The following is a 16784-nucleotide window of genomic DNA, read 5'->3' on the forward strand; positions in this document are numbered from 1 at the left end:
TTAATCTGGCAAGAAATCAAAGTACAGTAATCTCCAAACAAAGCACCAAAACAACTCCAAGCTATTTTGGTTTTCTGTAAATAAACTATTACACCCCGGACATACCATTACACCCTGTCCTTCTACTTCAAACACCAGAGTCCACTGCCACTCAGTTCAACACTCATTTTATCCAGTCAGTTCTACCACTAATTAATGAACACCTCACTTTACCCCACCAAATTCCATCTGTTCTCAAAAGTAACACACTGTCTTTTAGTTTTCAACTGGTCTCATAATCAAACATAAAATTACTAGCCAAATTAAAAGCAACAACCTCAGCTGCTGATAACCTTCCCACTGAGTTCCTCAAAACAGGTGCAAAGGCATTAGCCTTTCCTGTCTCCACTATAATCAACCAGTCAGCAACTGAAAACTATGTTCCATCCATGTGGAAAAGATCCATTATTATACCCCTTCACAAAGGAGGTACTTCGACAGAGTTAACAAACTATAGACTTATTGATATCCTATCACCCTCTCTAAAATCCTTGAGAAATGTATTCTGCTTATGAAACATATAAACAAACACATCCTCCTCTCCAACACCCAGCATGATTTCAGTCCCAACCACAATACTACTACTGCCTTCCTCAACGTCACCAGCATAGTAAACCAATACAGAAATGAGGGCAAATTATTGCTTCACTTTTACTTGACCTTTCCAAAGTATTTGATGCAGTGTCTCACCAAAAGATCCTCTCTGAACTTGCAACACTAGGTCACACTTACCCCTACTCTTGGTTTCGTAGCTGTTTATGCAATCATCAGCAGGCAGCTAAATAGCATTTCAACTCTGCTGGTGTTTCCCAAGGGTCAGTACTCAGCCCCTTCCTACTTAGTATTTTTATAACTAAATTACTACCACTACAACACATGCTACTCTCGTACAATATGCCACTGATTCAGTTAATACCTGCTCTGCCCCATCCATAACAAAATTGCAGAAAATCACGTTAAAAAAATCATTCGCTGACATTGAAATACAGCTAAAAAATTCGAACTTGCTACTTAACACACACACACACACACACACACACACACACACACACACACACACACACACACACACACACACACACACACACACACACATATACACACAAAAACAACAACAAAAAAAAACTTATGCTAGTCACTCCAAAACAATACCTTAACCAGAAACAGGTAATATCACAAAAATAGAAACCATAAGCCAAACTAAACTACTCAGATTCGTAATTGATCACAATCTCAAATTTGATCACCACATACTTCATTCCATCAAGAAACTCACATAAAATTCAGCTCCCTTCATAAGGCTAAACACTACCTGACAGATTGAGCAAAGATTATTTTATCTGCAACATAGCTTCTTCCTTTTCTTTTATATGCTTCCCCTATTCATACAAACATCAGACTGCATATAAAACTAAACAGGCTGCCTGCTACTACTAAATAGCTAATTTTGCAGCCAACCAGTCTTATAAAGCACACCACTGCCTTGCATTAAAACAATTAAACTGGCTTAAATTCCCAAACCAGCTGACATACTCACAACTAATCATTGCCCACAGCCTGTTGCACTCGCCATACAAATGCCCAGCATTACAAAATACTCTAATGGTACTATTCACCCACTACAGACCTTCACTCTAGCAATAAACTTTTACTGTGTATCAGTAAGACATTCAGCACTGCTGGAGATGCTCTCTACTCTCATCGTGTGCCAAAACTCTGGAATAAAATCCACACACAGTTAAAACAGAATAGTTTCAAAACTTTGCATAAACAGCACCTATGCTAAAGACGGCTCTGTTCTTCCTGCTCACCTGGCTGGTTTTACTCATTACTTTTCTCCGACTCTTACAGCCACTTTGCTTCCCAGTCTTTGTGTACCTTATCGCTCATTGTAATACTGCACTTACTTCCTAAACTCTTACTTTTCCTCTTTCTCTCACACCCCATCACTAACGGCAGTTCCTCCTCCATCCATCTATCTTCCCGTGCATTTCCATAACTTCTCCTTTCATATCTCTGTCATCATTATTAAGCTACGTTCTACTTGCCTGTTTGCAGTTTATTACTAAACTCAAAAACACTCCTGTTTGATCTCTTCCCTGCAGCCGTCATGCTATAAGTGCATTAATTGTTCCTGTATGTTATTTCTCTGTTCAATGATTAGACAGTTTATGTTCATTTATATCTTGTTTTTTGTGTTAAAATGTTATGTTCATGTAAGAAACATTTAAAATGTTTAATAATTATGTAGATAATCTCATGCATAGATGTCGTTACCCTACAATTATAACTGCACATCATAAGAAACTTAATGTGTGACTTTTCTCCCCAGGCCTCCACTGAAAATGGGTTTTGCCCAGTTGGACTTTTCCTAGTCAACAAAGACAAATAAATAACTAAATAATTTCATGACAGATAAATCTTTGTATTTTGTATAGTGTGGATGACTATATCAACCTTCTAAAATCCTTTTTTTTTCTTTCTTGTATACAGGGAGTAAAAGGTGAACCTGGTTCTAAAGGGTCTATGGGGCAATTTGGTTCAAGAGGAGCAGTTGGACAGAAGGTAAGTCATCGATATAAATCATTTTCATCCTGTAAAATATAATGCTTCCATAATTTCTGTAAAACATACAACTAATAATGTAATGTAAACTTAAATGAAAATGTGTCACAGTTCAACTGTATTTACTTTGAACATCTAAATTGTTTTCTGCTTAAGAAAGTTGCATACTTTCAGTTATACAATGCAGAACTGAAAACAAATTTTAAGAAGTTTGATTAAACCATTCCAATTGAAAAAAGCTCTGTGTAATGCATTAACCCTCTTCATTATGATTAATGAGAACAATGTTTAATGGTTTATCTTAATATATTAACACATTTAGGCAAGGAAGATGAGTTTTATCTAAATTGCTACTGTTGGTGGTCCTGTGTCTGTGAGTGCGTGTGTGTCTGCGAGTGAGTGCGTGTGTGTGTGTGTGTGTGTGTGTGTGTGTGTGTGTGTGTGTGTGTGTGTGTGTGTGTGTGTTTGAGGGGGGAGGGGGAGTAATTCAGAGCCAACGGCTCCTATTTCACTGGTTGGCATTTGCATAGCATTTATTTTTAAAAAGCTATCATCTGTTTGCTGGAACTGCTGTGAAGCTGAATGTTGTAATAATTCATATTTAAATGACCATAATTACGCTACCTCTAAATTAGTAATCTGTTTAATGAGCAAGACAAATGTGGTGATTTGAAAATATAGAGGATGTAAGAAAATACAGCTCTGTGGTAAATACATAATGATATTTTGAACAGTTCTAATTATAGGCAATGTAGTATGCTGTATGTAGTATGGTTATAACCAATGTGATGAGAGTTCCAGAAATAACTAAATGTTACACTTCAGGAATACAATAACATTTACTACACGTTACATATGCTTATTTATACGTGAATTATTTAAAACATCTTATGTACAAGAAAAGGTATTTCAGGATAACAGTTTTGAAATTTTGAATTTAATTGGTAATTTCTAGAGATTACACACACACACACACACACACACACACACACACACACACACACACACACACACACACTCTTATATATCCTTTTTGCAGCAGAACTGTAAATGCACTGCTCAGCACCTGTTTTGACCAGCAGTCCACATTAATATTATTTTTTTACTTGTGGTTCTCATGTACTGTCTTCATTCTCAAACATGCTGTAGTTTGTTACCTTCCAATCTTTATCCAAGGCAAAATTATAGTTTTTTCAAGAGTAGTAGCTATATGCATTTAGTAGAAGATAAGGAATCATTTTATTGCCTTTCTTTCTTTCCTAACCTCTGAGTGAATAACTAACTGGCAAATATATACTATAGAATATTTATCCAAATGAAAAAAAAAAACATGCTCACTGGTTTGCCAGTAAGACAGCAAGATAACTGATGTTTCTGTATGGATTCTTTCTCAGCTAAGGTGTACTACTTTTAATTTATTTATGCCTCCATCTCATAAAAGCTGACTATGTGTTGAACTGGATTCAAAACCCATGACATATCACAAAATAATATATTGCAATGAGCACTGGCAGTGATTAGAATGAGTTATTGAATTATATTCATTTGTTTATAACTGTTTTTCAAAAAGTTAATGTTTCATTTTGAAACCTGCAATAGCCTGAATTAAAATGAAGCCCAATATGTGCTTTTGCAAAATGAAGTTCTGCATTACACAAATGAAACACTTAAATATGACTATCTATACAGCCAGAAGTTCAATACATACTATGATATATTATTTTCAAACATGTGTAATACAAATAAATACTTTTGTCGCAGGGTGAACCTGGAGAACCTGGGTTTCCTGGACTTGCGGTAAGTGCATTTTAATTATTTTCTTATGTCGGGCAATAGGTGACCAAGAATTAAAGGAACTGTTTTCTTGTACAACACACTTTACAGAAATCTTTCAGCTTTCATTTCACTTCTCAAAGTGTCAGTAGAGTGTCTATTAATTACACATTAATTTGCAAAACAAAATTCAAAACTATTTGCATAAATTTATAATATTTTCTCCAGGTATGCTATGATTGACTTAATATCCTATGAATGTTATAGACTTAGTGTAAGTATAAGATGAACTCTTTCTATTTTAATGGGAAAATGTGACAAAAATGTATAACACAAGATAACAGAACATGCAGAACTCTAAAATAAAATCAAATTTCTATCAGATGTAATATAATGAGTTTTCTGTTATGGAAATTACTGTCACTGCTCCAAACCTTTACACTACATGGATGCAAAATAAGGCAGGATCACATTATGAATGCATGATGCAGTCCCTGAATCTGTGTTAGCTGTTTGTGATATGTAGGGAAGGTAATTAATATACTCTGCTAACATGTCTCAGATGCAACAGAAAGGGATGCTATAGACACCACTTGAAGACTGTGCACATTTTTCTTTTTTATGTTGATTTCTTGTCAAAACACAAGTTACCCCTTCCCTCTTGGGTTTACAGGTATGCTCTTTTTAATCAGGTATGAACAACCATGTAGATCGTATTGTAATAGAAGTGTACTGTATCTTTGAGAAACGTATCAAAGCTGTGCGTACACGTATAAATCCCAGACACGTGCAATACCTAGTGCCATTTTGTAAGAGCAGCCGCAGTGAGAGGATGGATGAACGCAGTTGTTAGTTGTATATAAGTTATCTAAGTTAAAGTCAGTAATAATGTCTTTGTATAAAATAAAGCTGCTTGAACAGAAGCCACAAAGACTCTTCTGTTTTATTTAGAATGGGAGAGAGACAAATCACCTATGTTAAATTTAATCATGTTAAATCTTCTCTATGACTTCTGTTTATGCTCTGTACTGTATTGCAGCTATTATACCTATTGTGGTGTCATACTGTTATGCAACTTATATAAATGTGACTGATTTTTAAAATTGATCAATGGTGAATATGCTGTCTATATTTAAGTGTAAAAAACTATCAGTGCAGTTCTAAGCCTGTAGGATTTTCTCCTGCTTTTGCTACTACTTCGTAATAAGTTTAATCTGTATTGTTCTATCCTACAAGGAAATTATTGTAATTTTTGTCTCTTTTGTGTACTTTGTCTTTTTCATATTGATGCATGGACCTTATTGCCCCAGGCCTCTGATAAAATGGGATTTGGTTTTGATGACCAGTTGGACTATCCCGGTAACAAATTTAAATAAATATAATAAATAGTTTTCAGTTCCTGTGTGTTCTTGCCTCTACCTGCAGTGATCCTCTCCTCTAACTCATCTTTATGACCAAACTCACCACCAAATAATCCAAAGATGATCCTTGAGGACTTTTCTCTCCCTGCCTTTCTTCAGCCCTTCCTTATCCAGTATGTAGCAAAAAGGCAGCAGTTATATCTCACTTTCCTGGAGACAGAGAGAGTTAATAAAAAAAAATGATACTAGAAGATTTAAACTCATACAAAGCTATTTTATCACTCAGCCTTATACTGTTTTACAAACTCTAACAGAGCATAATGGTTTTATCTTCAAAAGGAACTGAACAAGTGAACAGATTTTACTGAGGCTATGTTTTGCATGCACAGCTCTGCCATCAAATTATAGTATTTAGACATTCTCCTTAAATTATTTGCCTTATAAAATGCTTAATTTATTAATAAACTCATGACGAGACTTATGTCCCTTTACTCCATAACATTTAGACAATATAATAAAGTATCCATTTTAAAGAGTAAGGCTATTAACCCATCTTCTTCATTACCTTCCTATACACGTCCTATTTGTGAAGTCATATCAGCCTTGAAAGCTTAATCAATGTAAATTTTCTCTTCTTCCTTTCCAAATTGTGTACCTCCTTTAGGTAGAAGAGGCTGCAAAATGAGTGGAGTAATGTGTAAGTGGACTGTAGTCTACATCCTAGTCCAGGTGATCTCCTGGTAACGGGGTATTTATTCACTCATCCAGGTTTGTAGTACTTAGTAGTGATAACAGGAAGTAGGATAAAAACATCAAATGTAAAACATAAAGAAAAGGTATCAGCAGAAAATGCATGGCTATAGCACTTACAACATCATCATAATGTTTCATATAAAAAAATATAAGAATTAGGCACATAATTCAAAATGAGAGCAGGCTGATTTATAAATGCATGCATTCCACTGTTTTCATCAAAACTATATTACACAACTGAAAAAGCCTTGAAGTGATTTCACAAAAAGAGTTATAAAAAATGAATAAATTGCAAGAGCAATGAATTATTGTTCTTGACAAAATGAGGATCAATTCCTGATTCAAATTCTAAAATCTACACAACTTGAGCAAAGATTGTAGAGCTATACACTGTCAGCAAGAACAGACTTCTATGAATAGGATGTCTATACTACTTATCAGATTATCAGCTAACAAGTTTTGTATTCCACAATAAATGTATTGTGATGCATATTCTGTTGTACAAAGCATAGTGATCTAGTACCGTCCTATGACATGTTGAGAGCTCTGGTAGTTTCATTAAAATCATCTACTAATAGTGAGTATAAAGCAGACACAATAGCAGACTATTATGTTAATTGGGTCAGTGTTAATAAATACAACAAAGCCCCTCATTAGCCTTGTTAACAAATGAAGCAGCTTAAAGTTTTCTTAAAATACTGTTCCCCATAACTTGTAAAAAGAACAAAGCAAAATGCATCAAGATGACTGTTACTATACATTATGTGACTTAATACTCCTAACTAAAGCAATGTGATGACATATTTATTATAGGACTTCTGATAATGAAATATATCTCCTTATCTTTTATTGTTTAGAGTCATTTCAGTAAAGACCAAGCATATTTTGGTGGATTTTAGACATTGTTATTAAAAATAAACAATTTTACCCCATTGGTTAGCTTTCATAGCTTCATACTGTTTACAAAGCAAATTATGTACATGGCCCATAATCCCCTTGTGGTTACCCACCATCATAGGGCACCTCCTGCTTCCAGAAGATCAAAACAAGAAAGGCCTCAGATCCAAACCTCAAGGTTTGCCTTAAAAATGAGGAAATCTCTCTGTCACAGCCCTTAAGGCCAAACACAATGCCAGACACACTAGTCATTGGTGACTCCATAGTCAGACACACTGACGTCCCGCTCACCAGACTGAGTAAGGAGAAGGTCACAGTAAGCTGCCTGTCGGGCGCTAGAATCCGCCACATAACGCAAGCACTCAGGTCTCTCAACAGCAGGTACAAATATGACTCAGTCATTGTCCACGCTGGTGTAAACGACCTGAGACGTACCTCCTTGGACTACATGAAAAGAGACATTGAGGAGCTCTCTGATTATGTAGCCCAGGCAGGTATGACCCTGACCTTGAGCAGTATCCTACCTTCACCAAGAATGATGCCACAATACAGAGATAAGATGATCAGCTTTAACAATTGGCTTAAACTCTGGTGTCATTCAAAGGGGATCCAATGTCTGTCTGCCTGGGATGACATGCTGGACAAGCCACGCTGCTTCGCAAGGGACGGCTTGCACCTGTCACCCCTGGGATTCCGGATATTGGCAAAGGCTCTTGCCACCCCCATAGTGCCTTTTTTAGGCAAGGCTCAAATTCTAAACCTACCACCCTAGAACACAAAAAAGGTAAAAAACTAAGGGTAATGCTGCTCAATGCCAGAAGTCTAAATCTCAAAATGCACGCACTCGAGGCCCTTCTCAGTATGGAGAACATCGATGTCTGTGCAGTGACAGAAACCTGGTACAAGGCTCCTGAGAGCACCCCAGCACTATCAGGTTTTACCTCTTATCATGCGTTCCGGCCCCAAAATCCGGACAATACCAAGAAAGGAGGTGGGGTATCCATATTCATCAAAGACACCCACACCTCAAGACTGGTGGCAACGCACGATGCATCGGAGACCATCCAGGTGCAATTAACCATAGGCAAGACTGCTCTACAAATTGTAGCATGTTACAGGCCACCCTCACAAACTCAGGAACCTCACATGGCCTTCCTGAAAACACTAGAGGCGATAAATGTATCACCAAACACCATCATACTAGGTGACTTCAATTACCCTAATATAGACTGGGAACACTACTCAAGCCCAAACACCCTAGCCCAAAAGTTCCTGGAATTCATAAACTCAAATGCCATGGAACAACTAGTCACCATCCCCACAAGAGGAGAAAACATACTTGATCTCATCATCACGAACATGGGAGCACAATGTTCAACACCGGAAGTATACCCCTCACTGGTGAGATCAGATCACAAACTAATCTCGCTGGAGGTCCTCATCCCACCCCACCTGAAATAAAAAGACCACAGTAAAGAACTTCTCGAAAGCCGACTTCACACTTCTAAAGACTAGTGTGGTCTCCTTTAAGGCCCTCGAGCCGGCAGAAAACAGTACTCAAGCCGCTGAATCACTTACAAATGCCTTCTACCAGCACCTGCAGGACTGCATGGATAAGGCAATCCCAAGCAAAACAAAGACTCTTTGTACCAAAGGCAAGCATCCAGTCTGGTGGACCCCAGCCATAAACAAACTCTACAACAAAAGGAGGAAGCTACTACAAGATAGAGCAAAATCCTTAAAAGGTAAGACACCTTTGATCACTATAAGTAAAAACTAAGAGCTCTCATAAAATCATCCAAAGCAAATTTTGAGAGAAAAATAGCTAAAGACTCAAAAGACAATCATAAGGCCTTCTTTAGCTATGTTAGAAACCTGGGAGGAAACTCCCAGATATGCTCAGAACTAGTTCAAAATGATGTGAAGATTACTGATCCTACAGACATTGCCAACATACTGGCTGACAGGTTCAGTGCAAACTTCTCCCCCCCCCCAAAAGGAGAGATATCTATACCAAGCGATTGCAGCCCCCCAAACATCTCCAACGCCCAAGTGAGCACTGCTCTCTCCAAAGCAAAAAACACAGCATCCATGGGACCTGATGGTGTCCCCGGCTGTGTGCTCCACGAACTCAACAAGGAATTAAACCCACAGCTAGGACAGCTGTTTAATCATAGTCTTACCTCTGGATACGCACTCCAGGAGTGGCGCACTGCAACTGTGGTCCCACTTCACAAAGGCGGTGCCTCCACCGACCCTGGAAATTACCGTCCCATTAGCTTGACAAGCCTTATCTGCAAAGCCATGGAGAGGATCATAATGGACCTCATAAATAAAGACATAGGGAATTTGCAGACTTTGGATCCATCCCAGTTTGGATTTGTCAAAGGCAGATCATGCCTTCTAAACTTGGTTGACTTTTTCGAAACAGTCACCAAAGCCATTGATGAGGGAAAGGCAGTCCATACAGCCTACCTCGATCTGGCGAAGGCCTTTGATACAATACCCCACTCGGGTATCATTGAAAAACTCATCAGCTTAAATGTTAACCCACACATCACAAGATGGGTTGCAAACTGGCTGAGTGACAGAACCCACAGGGTCAGAGTTGCTGGCGCCATGTCAGACTCAAAACCTGTCACAAGTGGTGTACCACAGGGCTCAGTCCTGGGCCCACTCTTGTTTGGCATCTACTTTTCCGAAGTACAAGCAAACACAGGAGGGTTATGGCTGACAAAGTTTGCAGATGACTGCAAACTGGGCGCCATAGTAGAAAACACATCTGACACAGATATCCTTCAGAAGGGTCTCACAGAAATGGATAACTGGTGCCAGAGCCATGGCCTAAAGTTAAATGCCAAAAATGCATAGTCATACCCTTCGAAAAACAAGGTTACCCCTAGCTACCAAATAGGTGGCAATCCACTGAGCACAGAAGAAGTTATCAGGGACCTGGGGACCCAGGTTGATAGTAGTCTGTCATTCGACACCCATGTAGCTAAAGTAGTTAGGAAGACCTTCTACATTGCCCACCTTATCATGAAGGGATTCTCATCTAGATCAAGGGAGGTCATAGTCTCCTATACTCATCACTCATCAGACCAATGATTGAGTACAATGCCCCATTCGGAATGTATCTGACCCGACACTTGCAGCAGCTGGAGAGGCCACAAAAGTTCCTCACCAAAAGGATAAAGGGTCTCAAACATCTGTCCTATGCTGCCCGACTGAAAGAACTCCAGCTCTATTCAGTCGCCACGCTTGCTCAGAGGTGACCTTTGCCTAACATACAAGGCCATGTCAAACCCAGATTTGATGAATATGCTTCACCTCAAAAATCTAGATCCGTCAGAGTCACAAGGGCGGGAGACTTAAACCTCGACACGGCTATTAATAGGACGTGCTGGAGGGATAGATTCATCACCCAAAGACTCCCTATGCTGTGGAATAAAATCCCGGTATATGTGAGGCAGAGCACCTCGCTGGCCTTGTTCAAGAGAAATCTTGACCAATGGATGGGAGATCGCAGATATACCCCAGGGATTACCTCAGTGTCACTGCTCAACAGAGGCACAGCAAAATAATGGGTATAGTTCCCCATACTAAAGGGGTGGCGTAAGCCACAAAACTATGGGCTAGGCTTGTAAATGCCCTCGGGCAGATAGCCTAGTATGAACCTATGAACCTATAACCTATGTTTTATATGAAACATTAGATTATTCCAGAGTTGGAGGAAATATCAAGTAATACATTTGTCCCTCCAGTGGATCTTATTTATTTGTTGATGAAGACAAGTCTTTAGTCCACTCTAAACCCATTTCTTTTGTGAATGTGTAGGACATCAAAGAGGAACGGGTCCTTAACAGTACAGGATACTAGTCTGTAAAAGATGGAGTATATGGATAGAGCTTTAAACCTACTGCACAGTGGACAAATGACAGTGGTTATCTATAGTGGTGCTGAGATCCCTGATGACTATCAGTCTGCAGTGGGGTGCCATTTTGTGCATGGTTTAGCCCTTCTTGTAGTAAGTAACTTGATAATCGATGCTGAGTGAATAACCTTCCCAGCTTGCAGTCATTAGCCAATTTTGTTAGCCATATATCTGAATTACTGGCTTCTACATCTGACAAGTAGATGCTGAATAGAATAGGTATCAAACTTGAGTCTTGGGGAATACCAATAATTTCTTCTTTGCTTTCTGAGGTGACACTTGCTACTTTAACAACATGAATTCTATCTGTCAAGTCAACCAGTTTGTTATCCATCTTGTAACGTAGATCTATATTTGGTACTTCAGGCTTATTTACAATTCTAGCATGAGAAATAATTTCAATGGTCTTGGTGAGATTCATTTACACCATGTGAACTGCTTGGCCACAATCTATAGCTTCACTGACTTCACTGAAGAAGATTACTAAAGTAAGTAGTTATGATCTCTCTTTGACAAATCCATACTGTTACGGGTCTAGAGCAATATGCTTTTTTTTAATATCAGAACTTATGAAATCAGATATAATAAATTTCAATTAGACTTGTTAGACTGATGTGACTGTAGCACACAGGATCCTTAGTGGAGCCCCCTTTTTGAAGTGGCATAACAAGGGTGATGTTCCATCTCTCAAGACATATCCTGTGACTATGTTTAAGTTGAACAATTTAAAAGGATTCAGAGAGGGCATGTTATAAATTAAGCAACCAGGTATATTTTTCAACCCATATATATGGTATTTTTAGCATTAAAAAGTAAAATTAGGACATGCACCATAATAATCTTGGAGACTGGAAGACACTTAGCAATTTGTGGAACTTCAGTGACTTTTTATGGTGTGAAGTTGGCACTAAATTTATCTGCAAATATAAAATTATTATTAATGTCTTTATGGTCAGAATTGAGAGTGCTATTATAAATTAATTCAGAACATTGCTGTGTGTTACTTCATAATTATCTTATATAATTATGATTATCCCTAGCTTTAGATGCTAAATTTAATTGGTGTTGGTAGTTTTCATGTAGAGTTTAATGAGGGTATACCTTGATTTATAATACACCTTCATTATTTTTTTCTTTTACCACATAACTTACTAATGCTGGCATTCCAAGGTGGCATATTTTTGTGTGTCCCAGTACATTTGGTTTTGATTGGACCACTTCACTCATACTTTTTATTAGATGAAAGTAAGTAAATGTTATTGCCATAAGTGACGGTTAAAGCTACATGGGGACCAAAACCCTTGCAATTAAATGTTGAGAGATAATCTTATAGTTTTAAAAGGTTTGTCTTTTTTAATTTTTTACATTCAGAAGTGTTTGCTATAGTGGATTTAGATGTCCTAAAGAAGATTATTGCTTTGAGGCTAGAATTGACCAAATGTGAGGATACTTTAAGAATAGTGTAATTTGATACAGTGTTACTAATGTGATGGCAAAAAGATTTTGACCCCATATGGGATTATTAACTATTTGTACAAGGGGGATAGCATTTACCAAGTACAGGAATAATTAGGTAATCATTAGGTATACCAAACTTTAGGGTACAGCTGCTGTATTTAGTTAAAGGCTAGTTAATGTCACCCATCAAAAAGGTATTTTTATTTATGGGTAGCTCAATACGTGCATATAGAAATCTTTCCTGATCATCCAGGAACATGGAAGGTGATGTATGGTAAAGTATGAATTAATAATTTTGCTTAGGCCCTGGATGAAGGAAAGTTAGTAAATACTGCTGACCTTGACTTGGCTAAGGCCTTTGACACAATCCCCCACTTAGGCATCATCGAAAAGCTAACAAAATTTGATGTAAATCCCTATTGCATCAAGTGGGTGGCCAACTGGCTCACCAACAGGACCCTCAAGGTCAAAATAAGCACCTCCACCTCTGATAGCAGACCTGTCACTAGGGGAGTTCCCCAGAAATCTGTCCTGGGACCCCTACTATTTGGCGTCTACTTCTCAGAGGTCCAAGCAAAGACAAAAGGCTGTGGCTTACCAAGTTTGCAGACAATTGTAAGTTGGGTGCTGTCATTGACTCCCCAGATGATTTTAGCATACTACAAGAGGGTCTCACAGCAACTAATGACTGGTGCCAAAGTCATGGCCTCACACGAAATAAAAAAAAAATGTATCATCATACCATTCGGCAAAAACACAGCCTCTAGAGATTACCACATCAACGGCAACCTCCTAAGCACACAACCTGTGGTGAGAGACCTGGATACTCAGGTTGATAACAATCTCACATTTGACCATCATATAGTGGCAGTGATTAGAAAATCCTTTTACCTAGTTCATCTCATAAGTAAAGAGATTGCATCCAGAAAAAAGGAGGTTATTACCTCTCCATACTCCTCCCTCATTAGACCAATAATTGAGTATAATGCCCCATTTGGTATGTACCTCTCCAAACATCTGCAGCAACTGGAAATGCCACAGAAAAATCTCTAAAACCTGTCCTATGTAGACAGGCTCAAATCACTGTCACTCTACTTGGTATCGTACAGATTATTCAGAGGTGATCTATGTCTTGCCTACAAGGCAATCTTGGACCCTGCCCAAGTGGTGATGCTCCATATCCATAAGTCTAACTCCTTGTGAATTACCCACTTGAAAGGCCTGAATCTAATATGCAATATCAATAAAACCTGCTGGAGAGACAGGTCTGTCTCCCAGAGGCTGCCCTATTTCTGGAATAGACTTTCCATACACATCAGAGTAGCTCGCTGACCCTCTTCAAGTGCAGCCTTGATAAATAGATGCTGACTGAGGTTTCTTTTTGGGGATAAACTCTTGGCTAGGTGATTAGCCTAGTAACCTCCTATGATTCTATGATCCTAATATGACATTTTATTTGTGGGTTACAGAGAATCCATGTAGAGATAATTGGCTCTCTAGCAAATATTAATACTCCCCCACAGTTTCTAACAAATCTGATTGTAAGAGAGATGCTAAAAATCTAGTAAAGGGGGAATGTTGCCTTTTAATTAATTACATCTTTATTTATTTACTTATTTATGGATTTTCATTTGACAACCAAGGTAGTCTGTAAAGAATGAAGGATATTTTCAGCATAGACCCAGGGAGCAGCGGTGTATCCCAACCTTGGGACTTGGGCAATTTTCAGTCATTGTCCCCCACCTCCAACACATACTTTTTGGGGGAGACCATGTATAAATGCACATATTCTTTTGGATTCAGCTTCCCAAGTTAAATCCAGTTGTTGGAGCTGTTGTCATTATAATCCACCAATGTTTATACCCATCAGTCATAGCCACATTATTGTGTTATACACCTCAGATGTCTGACTGAGATAAAAATAGTCATAGTAAAGCATTCAAACATGCTTTATAGAAATGCACACTAGTCCTGAAAAGTCACTGTATTCTACAATCAGTCCCCATTTTCAGTGATCATAGCTTGATTATTGACTGTGTACACCTCAGATATCCAATTGTGGTAAAAATAATAATTATGCATACAAAAATGCATTTCAGGTTAGTAGTAGCCCGTGCATTCCAATACATTTCACATAAATGCACACTAGTCCTGCAATGCCAGACTGCTTAAACTGATCAAAAAAGATATGTTACTTTCACCAAAAGACACCTCCACAACCACTTAACATTTACAGGAATTTTGCCAAGTATATCTCATCTGAGTTGACAAAAATGATATTTTTCAACCTCTTAGCTCAACAATTAGGACAAAGCCAAACATACTGAGAAATACAGATCCACAATCAGGGAAAGATTTATTCACTTATGACTGCAAAAATTGAAGTTTCTGCATTAACATGCATTTTCCAAAGAACATGAAATCTAAATATAAAATGTTAGTAATTATTTAGTGACTGCAGTCTTCAAGGATTTGCCAGAAAAGCACTAATTTTATGGGAAACAAACCTAAAATATGATTCAGAATCAGAGGTATTCAGAAAATGCAGGGATATTTGAGAGCTATGTAATCTCAGCTTTGTTTCACATAAAGCAATAGCTAGCCTAAAAGTATTTTACCTTATTTCAAACTTGCATGATTAACTGAGCAAACAACATGATGCTAAGTTGCTTTCATCCACAAACAGCCTACATCCAGCAATTATAGGCACTTTGCTGTGTACACCTCACACAAAGCCAAAATATAATGAATGACAAAAGACGCAAATCATAGACATATGTTAAAATTTGCTGTTATGCACTCAAAGTTGTTATAATAACAATGTTTAAATTGTTATGCCTTTTCTATATTATTTGAAGTCTGAAACTCAAATGATTGTTATTATTAAATGACTGCTGTCCTCAGTGAGGTGCCAGAAAACCATGAATTTTATGAGGAACAGATCAGAATGAGGCAAAGTCAGGGACATTCTGCAAATAAGGGATAGTTTTGAATTGTTTCCACACAAGCAGTACGCAAAAAAATATTACATACAGATATACACTAGTCTTATAAAGCTAAAATATAAGTTGGGAAAACAACAAGACCTTAAGTTGCTTTCATCCACAGCCAGTTGTTTCCCCATTTAGTGGCTGTAGCTATCAATGATGTGGCAAAAAAGACATACACAGAATTTATGAGTTATTGACCAAATAATTTAAATTCTGCGGTGTTCTAGAAAATCAGTAATAGTTTCACCCTGGTTTCACACAAACAGCACATGTAGAGTAAATACTCCAGCTTATATCATATAAATGCACAACAGTCCTATAAAATCAGACTGTAATCTGGACAAGCAATAAAAAGGTAAGCTGCAGACCAAAAATGTCTGACAAAGACAATGACATTCTATGAAATCAGACACAGTTTTGAATTTATTACACACACATATTTGCCAGAGAGTAAATATTTCAATTTATTTCACACAAATGTACACTAGAACCCTCCCTAACCATTGTTTGTGCCCCTCATCTTAGAGTAGATGAACAAGTCATGGCTCTGAATCCGCGATGAGTCTTTCTCTGAGGTGTAGCAATATCAAAGTGAGAACAATACAGTTTGTGAAGTAGAGCTAAAATTATTATTTTTTGTTGCACCTGCTTGGAACTTCATTCAGCAGAACATGCATTATGGGAATATGCACACTCAAGCTGCAGTTTATGAACTGCTATAATTAGGTTAGTGTGATGTGAGGTTTTAAGTAGTCTGCCATATTCATTGCAACCATTTTATCCTACTCTAGTTCTGTAGTTCTTGCTCCACAAATTTATTTCTTGATCAGTTAATTCATTTCATATTTGTTAAGTGGTTGACTGGACTAATCACTAACACTTTTCATTCACAGAATGTTTTCTTCAAATAGGATCTAACATCCTGTTTACAGCTGTGGTGAACATCTAACCAATAACACTTGTCTGAAAAAGAAGACTGAAATAACAAAAAGCTGAAAGAAACAAAAGTCAGCA

The 16784-nt window shown here is 37.8% G+C and overlaps 1 protein-coding gene across 1 annotated transcript in view; it reads left to right on the forward strand.

The window, feature by feature from the left end:
- LOC122815075 overlaps positions 1 to 16784 on the forward strand; it is a 3014144-nt gene that overhangs the window by 1975442 nt on the left and 1021918 nt on the right. Inside the window, exons 94-95 of the mRNA XM_044087319.1 lie at positions 2533 to 2604; positions 4366 to 4401. Coding sequence (XP_043943254.1) covers positions 2533 to 2604; positions 4366 to 4401 — 108 coding nt within the window. The remainder of the gene's footprint in view (positions 1 to 2532; positions 2605 to 4365; positions 4402 to 16784) is intronic.

Source organism: Protopterus annectens, chromosome 11.part0 (assembly GCF_019279795.1).
Source record: "Protopterus annectens isolate FY-2018-M chromosome 11.part0, PAN1.0, whole genome shotgun sequence".
Classification (NCBI taxonomy): domain Eukaryota; kingdom Metazoa; phylum Chordata; order Ceratodontiformes; family Protopteridae; genus Protopterus; species Protopterus annectens.